Genomic DNA, 19,815 nt, shown 5'->3' on the forward strand with positions numbered 1-19,815 from the left:
AAAAAATATTAGAATCAAGCAAAGGGTAAATTTGCATTGATTTTCAAAAAATAAATATATAAATTATACTATGATACACATGCTCCGTCCATTAGGAAAAATAACTCTTGAATTCACTCTATATCCGAAGCATCTGATCTATATCCTATTATCCTGTTCATTTCCTTTTTCTTGCATATCGCATGCAGCTAGTTGGTGCAAGTTTTATATCATACTAAAAGGCTTGGGTTAGTTGGGTGAAGATTACCATATTGATCAAAACAAGATTATCTACCATTGCCATGGAAACCTGGAAAACTAATACTTTTTTCCTTTCCCACAATTATTTACATGTTCTCTGTCTGACATCAATAAGATGGGCCATTCCACAAAAGATAAAGCAGGAAAGAGAATCCAACTCAACCATAGACTAAGATGTGCACAAAATAAGATCAGGCAGAATTTTCCAAGCAATGTTAAAGTTACAGTATGTGCCTTCACGATGTTCAAATTTAGTGTTCTCAACTGTAGAATGTTCATACTATAAAATCCCAAATGGATGGGAATGCAATCTGCTCCACCATATTTTCAACACAATCTCAATGTTCAGTTGGAGTCTTCTGAATATGGTGATTGACACAGATTGGCCGTCAGCAAAAATCTACGTATCTGATGGCAAATGGCCATCTTAATAAATTAGTTCATGTTTATAGTAAACAAGAAGAAATAATTACTAGAAGTACAATTGTTCCCAAGGTGCACAAGGTAAGGACTTTGTTTTCTTAGCACGTTGTCCATATAGGTAAAAACCCAACTAGATTTTGAAACGATCCAACTTTAGAAATTTGATTGTACCTAAACAAGGTGTGGAAGCTTGACAATTTCCAGTCCAGAGTCCCTTGATTTCTAATGAGCCTCCTGTTAAATAATCACTTGCTACGTTGCAATCTTCGCCGCTTTGGCTCAGGTTCCTAGCATGAAAAATATTATGTTAATAAACAGGTGTTCAGTAATATTGCAGAAAAAACAGGCAAGGTAAGTAATTAGTTGCAATTTCCTCAATCGCTTTCATACACAAATGTCCCAAATATAGATTATTAATAAACAAGTGAAATATTCAAACAAAATGTCGTAGATAACCTTCTGAAAAATTATTCTTACAACTCTAGTCAGATAGGCCCCAATCTTGCCTTTATCTTGTCCTATTAGGAGGATAGTCATAAAAATATTGTGGAGAATACTCATCCCAGAAACTGCAAGATCACATCTCAGAAATGTCAACTCAATTCTGAATGTAAAACTATAGCCCCAGCCGCCCCATGCTGTTACTGATCCTCGAGCACCCATAGCTTAACCAGTTCAACCATTCAAAATTTATGCCCTTAAGAACCATATCTTCTCAAACCATAATTTTTAGACTATATTGTTGAACAACCTTACAATTGTACTGTTCCTATTATAAAAAAAAGTCTCATATATATGAGCTGAACAACTACAAATTCTAGATATCTTCTTTTTGTGGGGAATTTTAACATTGTTCATAAAGTCAGGTTTCGATGACCAATTTCCAGAGTGAAAATTCTACAAAACTATGACCTAAAGATTAAAAGTTCAGAAAATTACCAACAAAATTTTTAAATTCCTTTTCTTCTTGTCGCCAAGAGATTTTATTTCCATTATACCGGTACACTTAGGTTGAGGAAATTTACAACATGCAGATGGAGATAAAAGGGCCCGCCACCATGATAAGGCAATAACAGCAAAGAACATAACTGGGCCAAAAGGCCCTAGGATTTGTCCTCTTTGGATTTTCCTATTTCCTCAAAGTTAAAACTTAAAACCTATTCATAAAACTATAACTTCAACATTTTCTGCATCTTTACTGATGTAAAACTGTATAAAAAAAAAAATTTTTACTCGATCATGCTACTCAAGCATTCTGAAAAAGATGCTAATGTGATTGCTTCTATTAAAATTTCTAGGCATATTGGAGAGGAGAATGCTGGTAGGTCATCTGGGAAGTTTTTGAATCTCTTGCTGTATTGTGGCCTTCAGGTGACAAACAGTGGGGATATATCAAAAGGATTCTCTGCAATTGAACCTGGAGGGCATTCCTCCAAACAAATTGGAATTGGGAAGGGAAAGTTGGTAGTACACTAGTTTTGATATTGCCGCTGCAAACTACTTTGTCAGCTAAAACTGCAATCTCTTTAAGATCGCAAGGCATAGCTACCTTGTAATTAATTGCTATTCGTGATTGAAAGCATGCCGTCAGTGTAATCTCCATGAATTGTGTTGGTGGCTGCACTTAAGAACTCATCCCAGTACATGGAGCTACACAATAAATTTTTCTCCTAACCTTTGTAGTTTTGGCACTGTATCAAAAATTATTCATATGAAATTGTTATTAGCATCCCATCCAACAAGGATGACTCAAAAGGGTCTGTATTGATCATCATCATAGATGGACTACCCGCCAAGTACTCACCGAGTCAAACGTCCAGCAAATTTTCCAGTCATTTACTCACTAAGTTTTTGGCACAAACACCCCGAATTTTTGGCAAGCTTTTACCAAAAAATCGGCAAGTCCATGTTAAAAACTCAACAGCAGCTGGAAAAAAACACCACGCATCAAAAAAAAGCCCATAAAAATAAAAAAGGCCTCTATTTTTTGCTCTACAAGGCAAGAAAACCCTCCCCAATAGTAAGCACAGTATTTACAGCATTTTTTCCATTGAGGAGAGAAGATTGAAAGGGATTCCTTGGCGGATTTTTTTTTCTATAAACATTTTGGCTGCAAAATGTTGCATGTAAGTTAAAAAAATTAATCCTATACTAAAACTAAGTAGTTTTTTTCCATCTAAATTCCAAAAAAAAAGATTCATCACCATTTTTTGTCACTTTTTTCTTATTTTTTCACTTTTTTTTGCATACCCAACTTATTTTTTTATTTTAATCTTTTTTTATTTTGAAAAAAATGTTAAAGAATCTTTAAGTTGGATTAATTTTTAACTGATTTATATTGATTTATATTGATTTAAACTAATCTTAGGCTGACTTCTAGTGATTTATGTATAATTTAGGTTTTTTTTTTGTATTTAAAAATTAATATGTTGTGCTTTCACTTTGTAGGTTTTCTTTTGTATTAGAAAATCAAATAAAGAAGCTTCTGCACCAGGTTTAGCCTCAAGTTCTGCCCAATCAATGCCACCACCGTTTATAGGCACTCATCCTGTAGCAGCTAGAGACCTTGCTTGGAAATATGCCTATCAAGGACCAAATCCTAGGACAATTTTTTGCATTAGATGCACAAGATTATTTCATGGAGGCATAAATCACCTCAAATTGCCATCTTGCAGGCGTTACCCATCATTATGCCAAGTCTTGTCCCAACACCACCAAAGAGATGAAAAACAAGATGAATGCCCTACTTTCAGCCACAAAAGAAAAAAAATTGCAGAAGGAGAGGACAAGGGCAGCCATACCAGCATCCATAGCTGGTGGCCATTGTGTTCAAGTCCATCCAGAATCAAATGAAGATATGGCATGTCAAAGCATAGTGGGCTCTCTTTGTGTTCCAGCATCCAAGGCAAATCCACCTCCACTTTATCTACTTCAAGTAGAATGCCAACAGCAGAGTCTACACCTACACCTACACGCATGCCACATAGTTTTTTTGTGCCCAAAAACACACCTAGAGCACAACCATCATTGGAAGCTATTGAATGGAACATGGAATTGCATGAACATGCAGATATGACATGTTGATTTTTGCTACTTCAACAATGATCCTCTCAATGTGGTGAGCAGTCCTTATTGGGAGAATTTGGTTACTGCATTGACAATTGCAAGAAAAGGCTACAAGGGACCTTCTCGCAAAGACTTGAGTGGGAGGTTAATTATTCTGAATTTTACGCTAAAATTATGTTCTTTAATTTATAGTAATTTATGTTAAATTTAGGCTATTTTTTGTTTTAAAATTAAAATTGTGTACTTTCACTTCGTACTTGTAGATTGCTCATGAATGCAACTGAAAGGGCAAGGCTAGTAGTGGAAGAACAAAAGAAGGAAAGGAAAAAATATGGCTGCACTATTCTTTTAGATGGGTGGATGAATGGAAAAAAACTGCACCATTATTAAATTTTGTATAGCTTCAAAAGGTGAGGTTATTTTTTTGAAATTGGTGGGTGCCTACAACAAACTCAAAAATGCAATCATAACTAATAATGCAGCAAAATGTGGTGGCTAGGAGATTACTCCAAGATAAACATAGAACACTTTTTTGGTCATCTTGTGCAGCACATTGCCTTGACCTCTTTTGGAGGACACTGGCAAACATGATTGGGTGACACCAGTCGTAAATGATGCAATGACCATCACAAAATTTATATGCAATCAACCTTGGGTTCTTAATTTGATGATAGATCACACCCAAGGGAAAGAGTTGGTAAGAGCAGGTGTATCAAGGTTTGAAACAGTTTTCCTAACATTGCAAAGCATTATTGATTCATTGACTACTTTGGAAGTCAAGCATGACTAGACTCATCTTATTCAAAGAAGCCTGAATGAGAGAGGACTGCAAGCAGAGTCTTTGACAACTTTTTTGCACAAAGAGCTACACAGATTATGAAGGTAACTTTAAAATTTTGAATTTGAATTCAAATAGAATTTTTATTTTTTTATTAAGTCTTTCATTATTAATTTGTAATTTTAATCTTTCTGTATTTGTAAATTGTAGGTGTCAAAGCCCTTGGTTAGAGATCTTTGATTGGTAGATAGGGATCAAAATCAAATGGGGTATGTCTATGAGACCATTAGTAGGATCAAAGAGTCCATAAAAAATTATTACAAGGGTGGTAGCCTCAAATTTGATCCCATACGAGACAATACTGATAGATGGTGAAACAATCAACTCCACCAACCCATCCATGTAGCAGGGTACTTCTTCAACCCCTATTTTTTCTATTCAAATACCTTCTCAAATCCGAATGGAGAGGTTATGGAGGGCCTCACGACATGCATTTAGAGGATAACACCCCAAGTTGAGGTGAGAGACCTCATTGTCCAAGAATTGGAAGTTAAAAGCAAGGGGTAGGCTCTTTTCTTCAGAGCTAGCTATTCGAGGAAGAACCACTCAAGCACCAAGTATAAAATTTGTAGTCTTTTAACATGCATCTTACAAGTTACAATTTTCAGATTTACAACTATTAATAATTTGATAAAATATGTTTTGATTTCTAACTCTTCAATATTTTTTTTTTGTAGTCTTGGTAAACAAATTGGGGTGCAAATACCCCAAATCTCCGAAGATTAGCCCTCTGCATTTTGTGCCAACTTTGTAGTACATCTAACTATGAGCGCAACTGGAGCTTGTTTCATACCATCCACATAAAGAAGAGGAACAAATTACCTCAAAAACACCTCAATGACCTTGTCTTTGTGCAATACAACCTTCAATTGGATACAACAAGGGTAGAGGAAAAATCAGATACCATTGATTTGGATGAGATAGACCCTTACAACAATTGCACAAGGCAAGATGAAGAACCTCCATTGTTTACTAAAGATGAGATTCTTGATTTCGAGAGGCATGCATTGGAGGAGGTGGGTGCAGCAAGAGATGTAGGATTTGATGACATTGATGAGACTAAGGAGTCACTGCCATTGGCATCTACTACCAAGATGGAGGTCAAGCCACTACCTTTCATGCCAAGCAAGGAGCCACAGCAGACCGCAACAACTAGACCCTCTAGTTCTAACTCTCCCATAATTTCAATAGATCAAGAAAGAGGAATATGTAAAATGTTATATTTACTTTTACTTTTACTATTTTCATTTCATCAGCTATCTATTGTATCAGGCTATCAACCATCAAGATTTTGCATGAGGATGTGATTTTGTACTCAATTTGCTTTCAAAACAGTCAAATTTATTAGAAAACACTTTTGAACTCATTTATGGACTCATCGGATACATCTTGTCATTGAATTTTGCAACAAAAAAAAAAGTGTTTCTAATGAAATTTAAGCAATTTTTTTAAGTTGCCGAGTCCAAGTTTTCCAGCTATGATCATCATCAGAGGCATAACCATATGGACAACCATTGTACTAGTAAGACTACTGTACTTGGGGGTAACAATGGCATAGGCATAAATGCCACTGTTGGGAATGATATCTTTGGAAATTTGACAAGTGGTAGGTGCATCGTAGGAGCAGATGGAAGACCTAATGCTGCATGAAGGAAATTTTGCATGGATTTCGTTTTGTTTTCTGATGATCCATAGTCCAAGTTGAAACCCAACAAACAACTCTCTAGATGAGGATCTAAATGAAGATTTGTGTGTAGAAGCTTTGTGAGATGTAGTGTAAAGAGAGAGATATAACTGAAACAATAAACGTATTTTATTTATCTATTCGTTTTGTACTTGGCATAATCTTCAGAAAGATGTGTGACGACTATCTTGCAATGCTATCTACCTATCTATCTAGAGATCTTCTACCTAATAATTTATGTTCCAAATATATATAGATTCCATGTTGTGAAGGTTGAGTCATTATGGAAGTTGAACCATTCCTGGAAGTGGAACCATTCCCATATGACTCGTCATCTACAAATGGTTGTGGTGTGGCCAATAGTCACACAATGTGTTGGCACAAGACCTAGCATGACACAAGCCTTTGTAGTGCTCCCTAAATTACTGTAACAACTACATTGTTTGATGTTTGAAATGTGACACTTGGAACAACACGGTGACAAGCAATATGAGTTAGACTTTGAAGTTTGCCTTGGAGGTGTATTGAACCCTACTGAAATGGTGGTATAAAGTGACACAAACCATAGAAGGTTCAGCAAAAGTATGGTTTTCATAGAGCCCAATCTTGTGGAGTGTCCTCCACCATTCCCAAAGTATGTGCAGCATCTACTAGAGATGATCCTTATGTTATTGCAAGCATCTAGAAGGCGCTCTATTATACCATTAACCAGAGTAGTGTTACCACACGTACCACAAGCCTGAGAATGGTCTTGGAGTTGCCACAAGAACCATTGTTGGTAGATCCTCCAAGATTAATCACCCCTACTTGTGAAGTAATAGTCCCAATTGTGTTGAGTCTAGGAAGCAAGTGCAAAGCATTGACTTCTAGTTGTTGCTCAATGAGCTATTTGGCTTGTGTTGTGAGACCTAAACTTTTGGACAACTCTGTAGATCAGCATAGGTTAGTTCTATATAAACATGGTTTCCAAAATCTGATTTGTTTTTTCCACTATGGATCATGTGTGTAGCTTTCTGCAAAAAGTTGAATATGCATAGTTGTATGGCAGAATCTTTGGATTCAATGCAGCATGTGTTGAATATATAATTACTTCAACAATCTAGTATCTATTCCTGCTCACCATACAACTTTGTTGTGAGGATTGGCATTGTAATACATTTGTAATTATGATACAAGGAGTACATTACCAAACTTTATTGGCACCAAATTATAAGCTAAATCCTCTAGAAAATATGTATAGCATGTGAAAAGCGACATTAGAGAGTAAGATGTGTATCTCAAGTGTTGCAAGCATTGAGACATCCCAATAAGTAGGAAATCAAATGAGGCACAGTTAGCAAATTAAATCACTTAATGATTGCAACAAAAATAAAGTTTCTCATGCTACCACCATTGATCAAAAAGTCCAATGGCTACCCTTGCACCCACATCTAGTAATGCAATAGTCACTCCGCTTCAACTTCTAAGGGTGTTGCTTGTGTGATACTGACTAGGATGTTCGGATATGTGTCAATGATTCCATCTAATTTGTTGACATCATCATTCTCTATTAGGCCCACATTAGAAAAAAAAAATAGCATGGCCTTACATTGACCTACTATTGCTTTTGTGTATGTTGCACCATTCACCTATCTTAAGACAATTTGTTCTTGTTTCAAGGCGGTGTTTTCTTTGGTGTTGTGGTTGTTTCCAACCTTGCCATTCTGCTTGAACTCCTCAATGGTTTCTGCATAGCAATAGTCTTCTCCCATTGTCTTGGCTATAACTCACTTTAGTCTAGACTAAATGGATGATCATACACCACTACAATACTTGAGGACTTAATGTTGTTCTCTCTTATGAACCTAACCTTGCATAGAATTCATCGAAGGCATTAATGTAGATTTGGACTATCTAGGCATGTCCTTGCCACAATTGTGACCACTAGATATAGTGATCATCATTGTAGCAGTCATCCTTGAAGGCTTCCAAGATTGATACCAAGTTTGCTCAAATTTTTCACCAATCTAATCTTCCTCCCAAAGCATATAGCCTTGCCACCACTTCTTCATGGGTGAAGAGACTTTCAAAAGTGCAATTGTGATATTCCCTTCATTACAAAAGTCATTCATGTAAAAATATGACTCTAAATTATCTAACCAACTATTTACTGCATCCACATTAAAATCTTCATCAAACAAGGGAATTTCTAGGTTTACTTGAAACCTAGCAGGGATTTGGCCACCAAAAGCTTTACCAAATGATGAAGCTGATGGAACTACTTAATCAAGGACCTCTACAAGCCAACTAAACAAAAAGGCATGTTGTTCTCAAAGAGCCTTTGAAGTCTCATCTTTGATCAACATGTGGACTGAATACTACTCTACAATCTAAATGCATTCAAAACAACTTGGAATGTAATCTGATAGATCTCGTGGATAAATGTTGTCAATCAAAATTCTTGAATCTCATTCAGTAGGACATGAAAGATGAATCACTTTAATACCACTAATTCAAGACCCATGTTAAAACCCAATGGAAACTCTCTATATGAGGATCTAGATGAAGCTATGTGCATATGTAGAAGCTTAATGAGATAGAGTAGTGTAGAGAAAGAGAAAATTGAAAGAATAAATGTGTTTTACGTGTCTATTCAGTTGATACATTGCATACTCTTGAGAAAGGTTAATGACTGCTATCTTCTAATACTATTTGCCTATCTATCTCAATCTTCTATCTGCTAATCAATTTTAGAAATATCTATAGATTATGTGTTATGCAAGCAGAGAGTCATTATGGAAATTGAGTCATTCCTATGGAAGTGGAACCATTTCAATGTGTGACACATCATCTCTTATCAATTGCAATGTACCTTGTATTAGCATGATGTGTTGGTGAATGACTTGGCATAACATGAGCCTCAACAATGCCACTTGAATTATTACAATGAGTACATCGTTTGATGTTTTAAGCATGGTGACAAGCAATGTGAATTAGGCTTTATGGTTTGGCCTGGACATGTACTAGACCTACCAAAGTTGTAGTAAACTACACAAGGTTTGACAAAAATATGATTGCCACAAAGCTTGATCTTGTGTAAAGTGGCTTGTCCCATTGTCAAAGTACATGCAGCATCTGTTGGAGACAGATTGATGATCCTTATTTTATGCAAGCATCTCACAAGGGTTCTTGTGTATTGTAGACCATAGTAGTATTACCACAAGAACCAAAAATCATAAGAATCATCTTCATGTTACTGCAAGAAGCATTTTTGGTAGATCTACCTAGACCATATGACATGTCTTACAAGGCCAAGTGTCCTTATTGTCTAAACAGGATTTCTATCCTCAGTACCAAACTTTCTATTGTGGTCCTCTGCATCACTTTTGCTATGATATGTGGCCCTTGGGATCCGTAACTGAGCAACCAGACTTTAGCAGTACAATAGGATTCTTCCGTTGAATAATATTACTCCTACGTTACTGGCCATAGTTTCAAACTAGTTTTCCATACTCATGTATTAAACAAAATCCCAAACGATCTACCTGTTGTGACCTTTTTCACACATCGCCCCATTGCAAATGGGGACCCTCTCTTTTCCTGCTTTCTAGGGTTTTTGTTAGTGTCTTGTGGCCTTCCGCTTCATTTTTTGCCAAGCCTTGCTCAGTTTTGAACAGTTCAAGTCTTAGAGATTGAAAGCTAGTTTTTGCAAGCCAAGTGATACTAGAGTCCGGATGCCGTCAAAGTGCCTAGAAAGGCCAAAGGACGAAGATCGCAATTGATTTGGACGAATTTGAACAACCTTCTATTTTTAAAAAGTTTGCTTTTCGCTTTTTCCTATTTTTTAGGAAGTTTTGTTTTTGGCATTTTCAGCCCGATCCCCAGTATGGCTATTTTTAAAAAGTTTTTCCAATTTTTTTGGGATGCCTGTTTTTTGCTTTTTCGGGATGCGAACCTAGGGCTTACACTTGCACCACTAACCAGCTTTGACTGGAACTCGAAAATTCCAAGTTTTGACCTAAAAAAGCTAAATCCCTAGATTTTAGGCTTTTTGCTTTTTCGGGATGCAAACCTAGGGTTTACACTTGCACCACTGACCAACTTCGACCGGAACTCGAAAATTCTAAGTTTTGACCTAAAAAGCTAAATCCCTAGATTTTAGGCTTTTTGCTTTTTCAAGATGTGAACCTAGGGTTTATACTTGCACCACTGACCTGCTTCGACCGCGATCCAAAATTTTCAAGTTTTGACCCATAAAGCTAAGTTCCTATGTTTTAGGGGGTCATGGCACATTCAAAGGATAATCAGCTCAAAAAATCATCTCAGCCTGGAATGTCATCCTCAAAATGTCTTGAAAATTGGTTGTCTGGAATGTCATCCTGATCCTGAAATTTGACTAAGTCTGGAAAATTGAAGAATCCTCCAAAAACTAGATTCTGCATTATAACTCCTGGAGGTCTGAAACCACTCTCAAACATCCTGACAATATATATGAAATATAACTTAAAGTATAAGAAAATACCTCTTATACTTAATGTTATATTTCATATATAGTCCGCCCTCTTGAGAGCCTCAAAAAGTCTGCCTTGAAGAGAGAGCTCTAAACTACGCCCCATGATGGAGAGGTGCTCAAAGTCCGCCATGTTGAGAGGGAACACCAAAGTCCGCCCAAGGAGAACACCTTCCAAAACTCCGCCCATGGTGTTGGTCATCCAAAACTTCGCCCAAGGTGTTGCTGAGTGAATGGTCTTGAAACTCTGCCCTATCCTAGCACCTTGGTGGCCAACCCTCCAAAGTCCACCATAGGTTAGGAAGACTAAGGGGAGGGAAGTCTAAACTCCGCCATATCTTTGGTGCCACCTCTAAAGTCTGCCCTACCCTAGCAAAATGATGGAGAGGTCTAGAAGTCCGCCCATGAGGAGAATCCTTAGAAGTCCGCCCTACCCTAGCACCAAGCTAGAGGACTCACCAAAATCCACTCTAGGAAAAGGTAACACCAAAGTCCGCCCTATGACTTATGGAGTGGGGAAAGAAAGTGTGGAAGCCTCATCAAAAGTCCGCCTTAGAAGGAAGGCATGTGAAGTTGAAGACCCTCTAAACTCCGCCTTGAAGAGCAAAGGTCTAGAAGTCCGCCCATGTTGGAGATGTCTAGAAGTCCGCCCATGTTGGAGATGCCTTAGAAGTCCGCCTAGGGGGTGTGTTCCAAAGTCCGCCCTATGCCTTAGCCAAAAATTCGCCTTAATTGAGCTTTGCTCAAAGTCTGCCCTCCATGTTGAAGGGACCCTTCAAAACTCTGCCCAAGGAAGTAGATGCTAAGTATGATGATGAAGAGCCTTATGAAAACTCCGCCCTAGGCCTTCAAATGTTGAAGAGGTAACACCAAAGTCCGCCTTGGTGGAGGTAGCATCAAAACTCCGCCCTATCCAAAAGGATGATGGAAAGCTTCTAGGAGTCCGCCATGCTGGTTGAAGACCAGCAAAAGTCTGCCATGTCTTGGGAAGATGCCCTCAAACTCCGCCTTGACTTAACCATGACTAAGCTAGAGGAATGTCCAAAGTCCGCTATGCTTGAAGGAGAAGTCTTCAAACTTCGCCCAAGATGCTAAGTATGACGTTGAAGAGCCTTCTCAAACTCTGCCATGCCTTGGAGAGGTAAGGAAAGTCCGCCCAAGTTTGAGGAAGATGAAGATAAGCCTCCAAAAGTCCACCTACACATAAAAGTCAAACAAAATCAACGAAAATACAAGTGATGTCATGAAAATCCTTCAAGATTTCGAACTTAAATCCAAAATAGAAAGTTTTCAAAAGGAGAATATTGGAAGATTGATAAGGATTTCGAACTTAAATCCAAAATGGAAAGTTTTTTTAAAGAGAATATTGGAAGATTAATAAATATTTCGAACTTATAGCCAAATTGGAAACTTTTGGAAGATATTTTCTTCGAATTTGGAAACATGACAACACTTTCCAAAAGAATGAAGTTAAAATTGGAAACATGATTTGGAAGATTTTAAGGGTTTCTGATTGAGGATTTAACTTTATTTACAAATACTTCATTGTAAACTTCATTTCTACACCAAGAAGTTCAAAAATATTAAGGAGAGCATAGTAAAATACTTTCAGTTTAGAGTTCATCTGGAGAAAGTTTTGGATATTGCTGAAAGTTGGATAAACTTTTTTTGACAAAAGTTTCAAGATTTTTGGAGAAAGACAACCAGTATAAGGAAGAATTATTGAATCTCTCTTGAATTTTTGAGTTGGATTGTGATCACAGTTATCTTGAAGGTTGGAGAATTTACATGTGAAAATCCCATTCTCATGGCTAAGTATGAAAATGAAGTGAAATTTTCCAAACACTTAGCCGCTCGCAACCTCGATTTTCTTTAATCCAAGATAGATTAATAACTTATTTTCCTTTGGTTTTACAGGTCAGGGTATCGAGAAGGAGGACATGATCACAGCAAATGCCTGAACAGCTTGATCCCATCATTTCATATTTGCAAGGGGTTATCTAGAGCTTTTACCCTACTCCCACGCAACATAAATTGGCAACTGAAGGCAGGATCATCACAAAAAACACAAATGGAGTTTCGAGCCAAATTCAGAATTGAAGACGGGACCATGAGCAAGGTTCATCCGAGTATAGAGAGGGCCAAAATTTGGCTAAGTATGAGAAAAACTTCACGAGGGGATTTCTTCTCCAAATTCGAGGCACTTGAAAGAATCTCAAGGCATCAAGAAAGAAAAGTTCTCAAACTCGGTGAAAATATGGAAAAGTTAGATAAACTTCCAACTTCTTGAAGGATTTCATCGCCTGAAGGAATTAAAAAAGACAAGCTCCCAAGTAGAATCAAATGGCGACAAGAAGGAATCAAATTTCCATACTTAGACGATTTCTTGACACAAATTGGAGAATTCAAGAAAGACATCCAACACATTGAGGTGGCGCCTCGTCATTTTCCAACCAATCAGATCGCTCCAAGTTAGCATGTCCAGGTTCGATGAACCTGACTTATCCAGAAGCTTCTAGAAGGGCACACTTCACAATGCAACAACCTTCTATTTTCATTGATGGTTCATATTTAGCAAGAAGGACAAGTGTCCCAAATGTAATTTTCTCATTGGTCGGGGGTAGTTAGTTTTAGGAAACCCTAATTAGGGTTTGTAGCTTTCAATCTGGGCCCTTGATCATTGTTTGATCTCAGTCGTTCATTTATTTTTTGAAAAACTATATAAGGCTACCTCCTCTCATTTGGAGGGTGTGAGGTTTTTGATGTATTGTTGCTTAAGGTCATTTCCAGATAATATATTGCATGTGCGCTGCTTTGTAATCTCTATTATTTGAATGATTTGCATGGTTTCAATTGCCTCAACACTTAGTTAGAATTAATTTAGATTTGCTTTCATTGTTGTTAATTTGAATGAAGGATTTGATAAGGGTCAATTGATGGTGTATCTCCGCTCATACTTTTGGTAAATGGATGATTTCCATTCTACCGTGCAAAGTTAGTTTGAGCCCATCCCCTGTGCATCCCAACATCTCGATCATAAGCACAACCCATTGAAGATTGCACCGGCCTTGTGTAGTTGTCCCTAGTGTGGCGAAGCAAGGTTTGGTTTCTTGAGAGCACCCAGTTGATACCGTCTCCAAAATTCGTAGGATTAGATTAGCCTTCTCAAACCCTATCCCTTTTTCCCTTTCTTTTGAAAGCTTAAATCCCAAAAAATTCCCAAAAAAAGAAGAGCCTAAAATTGCTAAATCCATCTAAGTCCAGCAGTTCAAGATACTCGTTAAACATAAGTCCCCCTTTAAATTTCAGCATACACTACCCAAGAGGCTATTCCACTAAAGTCGCTTGTTCGCACATATAGACCTTGGAATCAGTAGTGATTTTTCAGGAGAGGATAGAATACCTTCGGGTATCCTATTCTAATGTTTGGTAGATGATAAAACAGACACCAACACTACCCTTTGGGAACTTGATACCAAGGTTAGCAACAAATACTGCTTCCTAATTAATGCTTCATTTTTGCAAGCTTCAATTTAAATTTACAAAATACTGTAATAGTCTTCTGCCTTAATCATAGACATTTCCCAGCTGCCAACATAAGTAACCTGGTGAGACATATTTATTAGTTTGAACATAATGAGTCTTCCTCGCAGTCTGTCCAAAATAGGAGGCAGGCTTGAAACATCATATGTGCAGTCTGTCTAAAGTCCCACCTTCTTGTTTATGGCAATCCCAAAAATAATAGCATAGTTCAGTAACCCTTTCTTTAGAATTAAGAATTATTTGACCCACTCCACTTCCTCCTTGATTTCATTTGGGTAAACCAACAATTTTTACTTGAAAAATGTGTTAAGCTTGTGTTCCCCAATTGACTAAGGAAATCAATACAAATGAAGGCGTCCAATGCACAAGTGACATGCTAAAACCAACTTTCAACAATTGCTATGAACTTCCTTGAAAGGCAGTTTTGTTGAAAGTAGTTATAAGTTAATATCTTTCATTTGATTTAGACTTTAAAATTTCTCTAACTAAAATACCCAATTTACAGGAGGAATCATTACATTCAATGCAGTGATGTGATATTAGATTGATATGGCTGATTTGACCATTTCTACATCAACTCTAGCAGATTGTCTGAGTTGATGACTAGAAGATCCATCCAATTAAAAATTTGAGATGATTGTATATGCTGCAAAAATTCTTAAAACGAGCACAAAGGTCATATCCAACCCATTTTCTGCAGAGATTCCTTTGTCAAAGCTGTGTCTTGCAGAGCAAGCCATTGGAACCTTCCCTGGCGGTTTAGATGTCAAAATTTTATGCTGGAACTTACCTTTAACCGACTGACTTTTTTCAGCTACAATATTTCTTAAGAACTTTCTTTGCAATTTAATTTCCTCTTACTTGACTACCAACATGATATCTCAATATCAGAAGAATAATAAAATATTTGCTGTTAAAAATCCGGTAAGTCGTATCCTTTCAAAATGCAGATGGGGAACAAATATGTTGTAGAATAGCTACATGTTCCATTCCCTTCATTTATAACTACCCTGGGAGAAGAATACAACTGACTTTTTCATGTTGTTCTGGACTGTTCCATATCCATGAACCTGAATAATTTCCTGAACGGGATATCACAGAAGATAAACAGTTAAGGCATTTGTTGTCATGAACCTTCCATGAACTCAACTTTCTGCCCATTTCTTACTTCATGAATAGGTCTATCTTGTAAATTATTCTGCCCTGCTTAATCAGGGCTCTAGATGATGGTCCTTAAAGCACTAAAATGCCTGAAAATTCTGACTTGCTGCATGTACATGTCTCATACAACAATTTTAGAAAGAAACAGAAATAGAACAATTATGATACAATCTCCAAGCAGCTTCACTGCAATTTTTTGGTTGCAATCCCCAACTTGGTTTCCAAGCAACAGCCTTTTAAGCCCTATTGGTGTTCTGTGGACTTCAGGAAAGCCTTTGGTTCTGTAACAAAACATCTTTTGTTTGTAAAACCTTTTGATGCCCTGGCTTATGTTTTACCTGTTGATATCAGTAGGGAATGGAGGAAATATATTCAGGTTTGGATTTCATTCTGTCCTAACCTTATGTTGCCAAAAGGAGACACATCGGAAAACCTACAGACTCAAAACAAGCTTGCCACCAATCTAAGGTCAAGGCCTGCATGAGGAGTAATGGATCACCTATACTCATACTTGAAAGAATTTTTCTAAAGAAATGATTAGGAGAGGTCATTGACCGAATAGATCAAATATCAAAGAGAGTGGAATTGGCATGGTACCTGAAATTTTTTTATGTGTATTTATCAATTACTCAGAAATCAATTACCCATTAAGTTTCTCAGCTATATAAGTTCAGACCTTTCCTGCAAACATACCAAGTAAAACAACCTTTACCAGACTTTATATGGATAAAGCTATAGGTATGAAAAGTTTTTAAACCGACTTCCAAACAGTTATATTGAAGCCACTAGACAAGCCCTCCTCTCCTTGGACGATTTACTGAAATCTGTTCCTTATATGGATGCAGCTTTCTGATCACATAACCAGCAAGAAAAGTCCTGCAGAATTTTCCTTTCAATTTTAGGAAAGAAGGATACAGATGAGCACAATTAAAAAGTCTAAATTGAAGTTTTCAAACTGATCAGTTCACAGAAATTTAAGCAAGACCACCCATTATCTCCTCAATCAACTTAATGAAATCTGTTACTAGGCCAAGTGGATGTCGCTGATTTAGACATAAACAGGTACACATCCTAAAGATATTTTATTTCATTTCACCATGACGAAAGATGTACATGGGCACAACTAAAATGTCTAGATTGAAATTGTGTGACTGAAGTTCGGCCTACAGACCCCACAACTGTGAATAAGTAAGTCAGAAGAAAATATCTAATGATTTTTAACATAAATACAATCCCTTGCATCTTCTTGTAGCACTCATGCACCCCAGTTTTCTGTCCCTAAAAATAGGTCCTTGATAAGGCCCTGCAAGGAACCAAGCTTGTTCACATGCCCATACCTTAACAGTTCCAGCAAAAAAATTGCATTGTGGAAAGGATGGTTACTGTTCTACTGGTAAATCAAAAGACAAGTCTACACAAACCAAGCCTACACAAATTGGTTGTTCTGAATTTGGAAGTCACGCAGACTATTTTTTATCAATTTCTGTTTAAGAAGAGACATTGACATTGTCACTGGCTTAAACCCCATAAATCTTGGTTTGGTAAGAACCTTGACAAATCAGCAAACTTTGATTAATTGGAACAATTTCCATTTGTTGGTCATCTGTGATTCTGTAGTAATGTAGGAATGTGAGATGTGGAGAGGCTCTTTTCGAACAGATCTGAATGGCAGAGGAGGGTCAACAAAACAATCCAGAATGTCCTCTTAAATATTCAGGTTGTCTATAGATTCTGCATTAGAAAGAAGCTGAAATGGTTTAGCAATGCCTTGGATTCTTTGAGTTTCTAGTGAAGCCCTTGCCTGTTGAAAGAGAAAACACATTAGACACAAATGTCATGTATGCATATCCCCGGGAGAGCCCCCTTGCTTGGACAAAGATGGTTAGGGAATGTGCCTGGGGTGCTGGATTTTGTTGTGGTCTACTGATAATAGCGTTTTTTGGAGTTTGGCCTGAGTCCTGATTGAGACACTGAGTATGATTCATCATAGTCAAGTGCCCATATGAATGGAAAAAGACAACAGTTAAATATGATGTCATTGTAAACAAATTGTTGATCCTGTTTACAGCATACAAGCTCCAGAAAAGTCTCTAGAAGAGTGCCTAGTCCATATTCACACATGATGAATGTCCAAGGACACTCATTAGGATTGGCTTTAGGTGAGTGCCCACGCAAATGGAAAAACAAAATAGTGAATATGATGTTATTGTCACCAAATTGTTGTTGTCATTTAAAAACTGGAAGCTCAAGAAAAATGTCTACAAGACGTTTTTAAATATCAACATTCATACCTATTTTTGCATAGTAAAAAACTATAGGCTCTAGAATGATTTCTAGGGTGGCAAAAAATCCATCTACTGAGTTCCTTTTATTTCTGAACTGTTCCTCTACCTTATATTCACTTGGTAAGAAAGGTAGTACAGCCCGCATAGAGATAATAGTCATCAATAATTCAATAGTATTGAATTTAATGGAAGTAGAGGAGATTTCACAAGCACCAATTTATGAGTTTTGATAGAGAAAAAAAACAATGGAAGTGTCTATAGACTGTTTACTTCTCATTTTAATAAATTACATTAAGAGCAGTGTTCCTTCCTGACGCTTGTTGGGTTTGAAATTTTTTTCTAAATCAACTGAAAGGAACACCAGACGGGCAGAAAATCTGCCTGCATTTCCTTTTTTCCCTAATTTATGGATGCTCCAAGGATGCCCCCTCTACATGAGAGACATCTCATGGGAATGCATCCCATTGGAAAAGCCCAAAGGGCTGCTGGGCCATCCCCGACATCCCCCTAATGTCCCAGAGACATCCTAATGATGGCCATAGGTTCATTTTTTTTCTCAGATTATTCGCAAAAACCCTAAACTATTGTGTGGCCCTCCCAAGGTCTTCTAGCACATAAAATACATTATTTTGCAATAGCCCACTATCTTTTCATTTTTTCTATTTGCATTTGCATTTTCTTTATTCTTTACAAACAAGAAGAGAGTTCAATAAATTAAAAGTTGAAGTGAAGCGAAGGAAAACAAAGCACAAGAAGAAAGAAGGGGAAAAGGAGGAAGAATGTATGTAACCCATCCGTCTGTTTTCATCATAAAGTTTGTCTTTCAGTTTTGCTTCTTCAGACCTTCTAATTTATTTTTTAACTTGTTCAACTTTGCAAACCTGCTATTTAGAATTTTTTTTCATATTTTGGCATACAGAGACTAGTTTTTTTGCATGCACAATCTGCTGTTTTTCTTTGGGCTGAGATGTATTTGAAACTATCAAAATAAAAGTCTGTTGTTTTTTCATATTCATATTGATATTTGTGTTGTATTCATTTCCAAAGTCAAGATGGATTCATGTAATGTCAATAATGATCACAATTTGGGCAATGAAATCAATAAGGAATTGGCTGAGAGCAGCCAAACCCCTACCACAAGCACAAATAGCTCAATTGGAAGTGTGCTGCAATCAGATTGCTCTTTAGAGTTGTTGGCGCAATATGCCAAGGCCCGTTTAACAAGAAAAATCCTTTGTGCCAATATGCAACAATGCCTGCCGCAAACATAATAAGCTAATTTAGGGGGAAGTTGGCATTGGAAACAAAACATTTTCCCAAAGGGCTAGCAAGGCAAAATTATGAAAATTAATGCACAGTTTTTATATAACCCTAGTAAAAAGGTTGGGCCTTGTTTGAAACCCAAACTAGAGAAGAGGAATGAGACGATCAAATTATTTCTACGGGACATCAGTACACCAACAGTCTCTTGTACACAACAAGGTTTGAGACTGTTAGGTAGACCACCTTCATTTCCATCATTTGAGGTGAGTGTAGTGGAATCAAGGGGCTTATAGTTTCATGATCTTTCATCGTCACCAAACCAATCAACATATGTTCAATGTGCAAGCAAGGGAGGTTACAAATGAGGATATTTCCCATTTTAGATACTTGGTAAAGGCATTCATTTCAATGTTGTTTGATCTCCTATATAGAAGGATTTACTGATCAATTAGGCAAAGCTGGTCCTAGTTGTGTGTCATAGCAAGACTAAATTGAAAACCAGGCTCTTGGAAAAGAAAAGGTATCTTAAGGATAATCTGTTGATGGAGGAGAGGATGGCCAAATGGATAACACATGGATGGGTGGATAGATATTAGACACCATCCAGTCATCAACATTATAGTGTCAAGCATTGATGAACCTTATTTCTTATGAGCAATTAATTGCTCAAGAAAATGCAAAGATGATGTTCTTGAGAGAAGCCATTGAGGTTAGTTATCAATATTTAGTTAAGTGATTACTAATGCAACATATGTTTGCAAGGTAGCAAGTAGATTGATTCAACCTACATATAATCACATCTATTGGGCCCTTCGTGTGCATC

The 19,815-nt window shown here is 37.1% G+C and overlaps 1 protein-coding gene across 4 annotated transcripts in view; it reads right to left on the reverse strand.

Moving 5' to 3' along the window:
* Nucleotides 1-282: 282 nt before the first annotated feature.
* Nucleotides 283-19,815, reverse strand: part of LOC131037811 (chromatin remodeling protein EBS) — an 80,333-nt gene continuing 60,800 nt past the window's right edge. For 2 of the 4 annotated variants that reach the window (XR_009104300.2, XR_009104299.2), the window contains exons 5-6: nucleotides 835-950; nucleotides 283-648 (exon numbers count right to left, since the gene is read on the reverse strand). Coding sequence is in view for 2 of the 4 variants with exons in the window: in XM_057970030.2 (XP_057826013.2) it covers nucleotides 909-950 (42 nt within the window). In the remaining 2 variants the exon portion in view is untranslated. Of the gene's footprint in view, nucleotides 951-19,815 lie in introns of all 4 variants that reach the window. The other 2 variants (XM_057970030.2, XM_057970010.2) reach the window with 1 other exon arrangement.

This window comes from Cryptomeria japonica, chromosome 9 (assembly GCF_030272615.1).
Source record: "Cryptomeria japonica chromosome 9, Sugi_1.0, whole genome shotgun sequence".
Classification (NCBI taxonomy): Eukaryota; Viridiplantae; Streptophyta; class Pinopsida; order Cupressales; family Cupressaceae; genus Cryptomeria; species Cryptomeria japonica.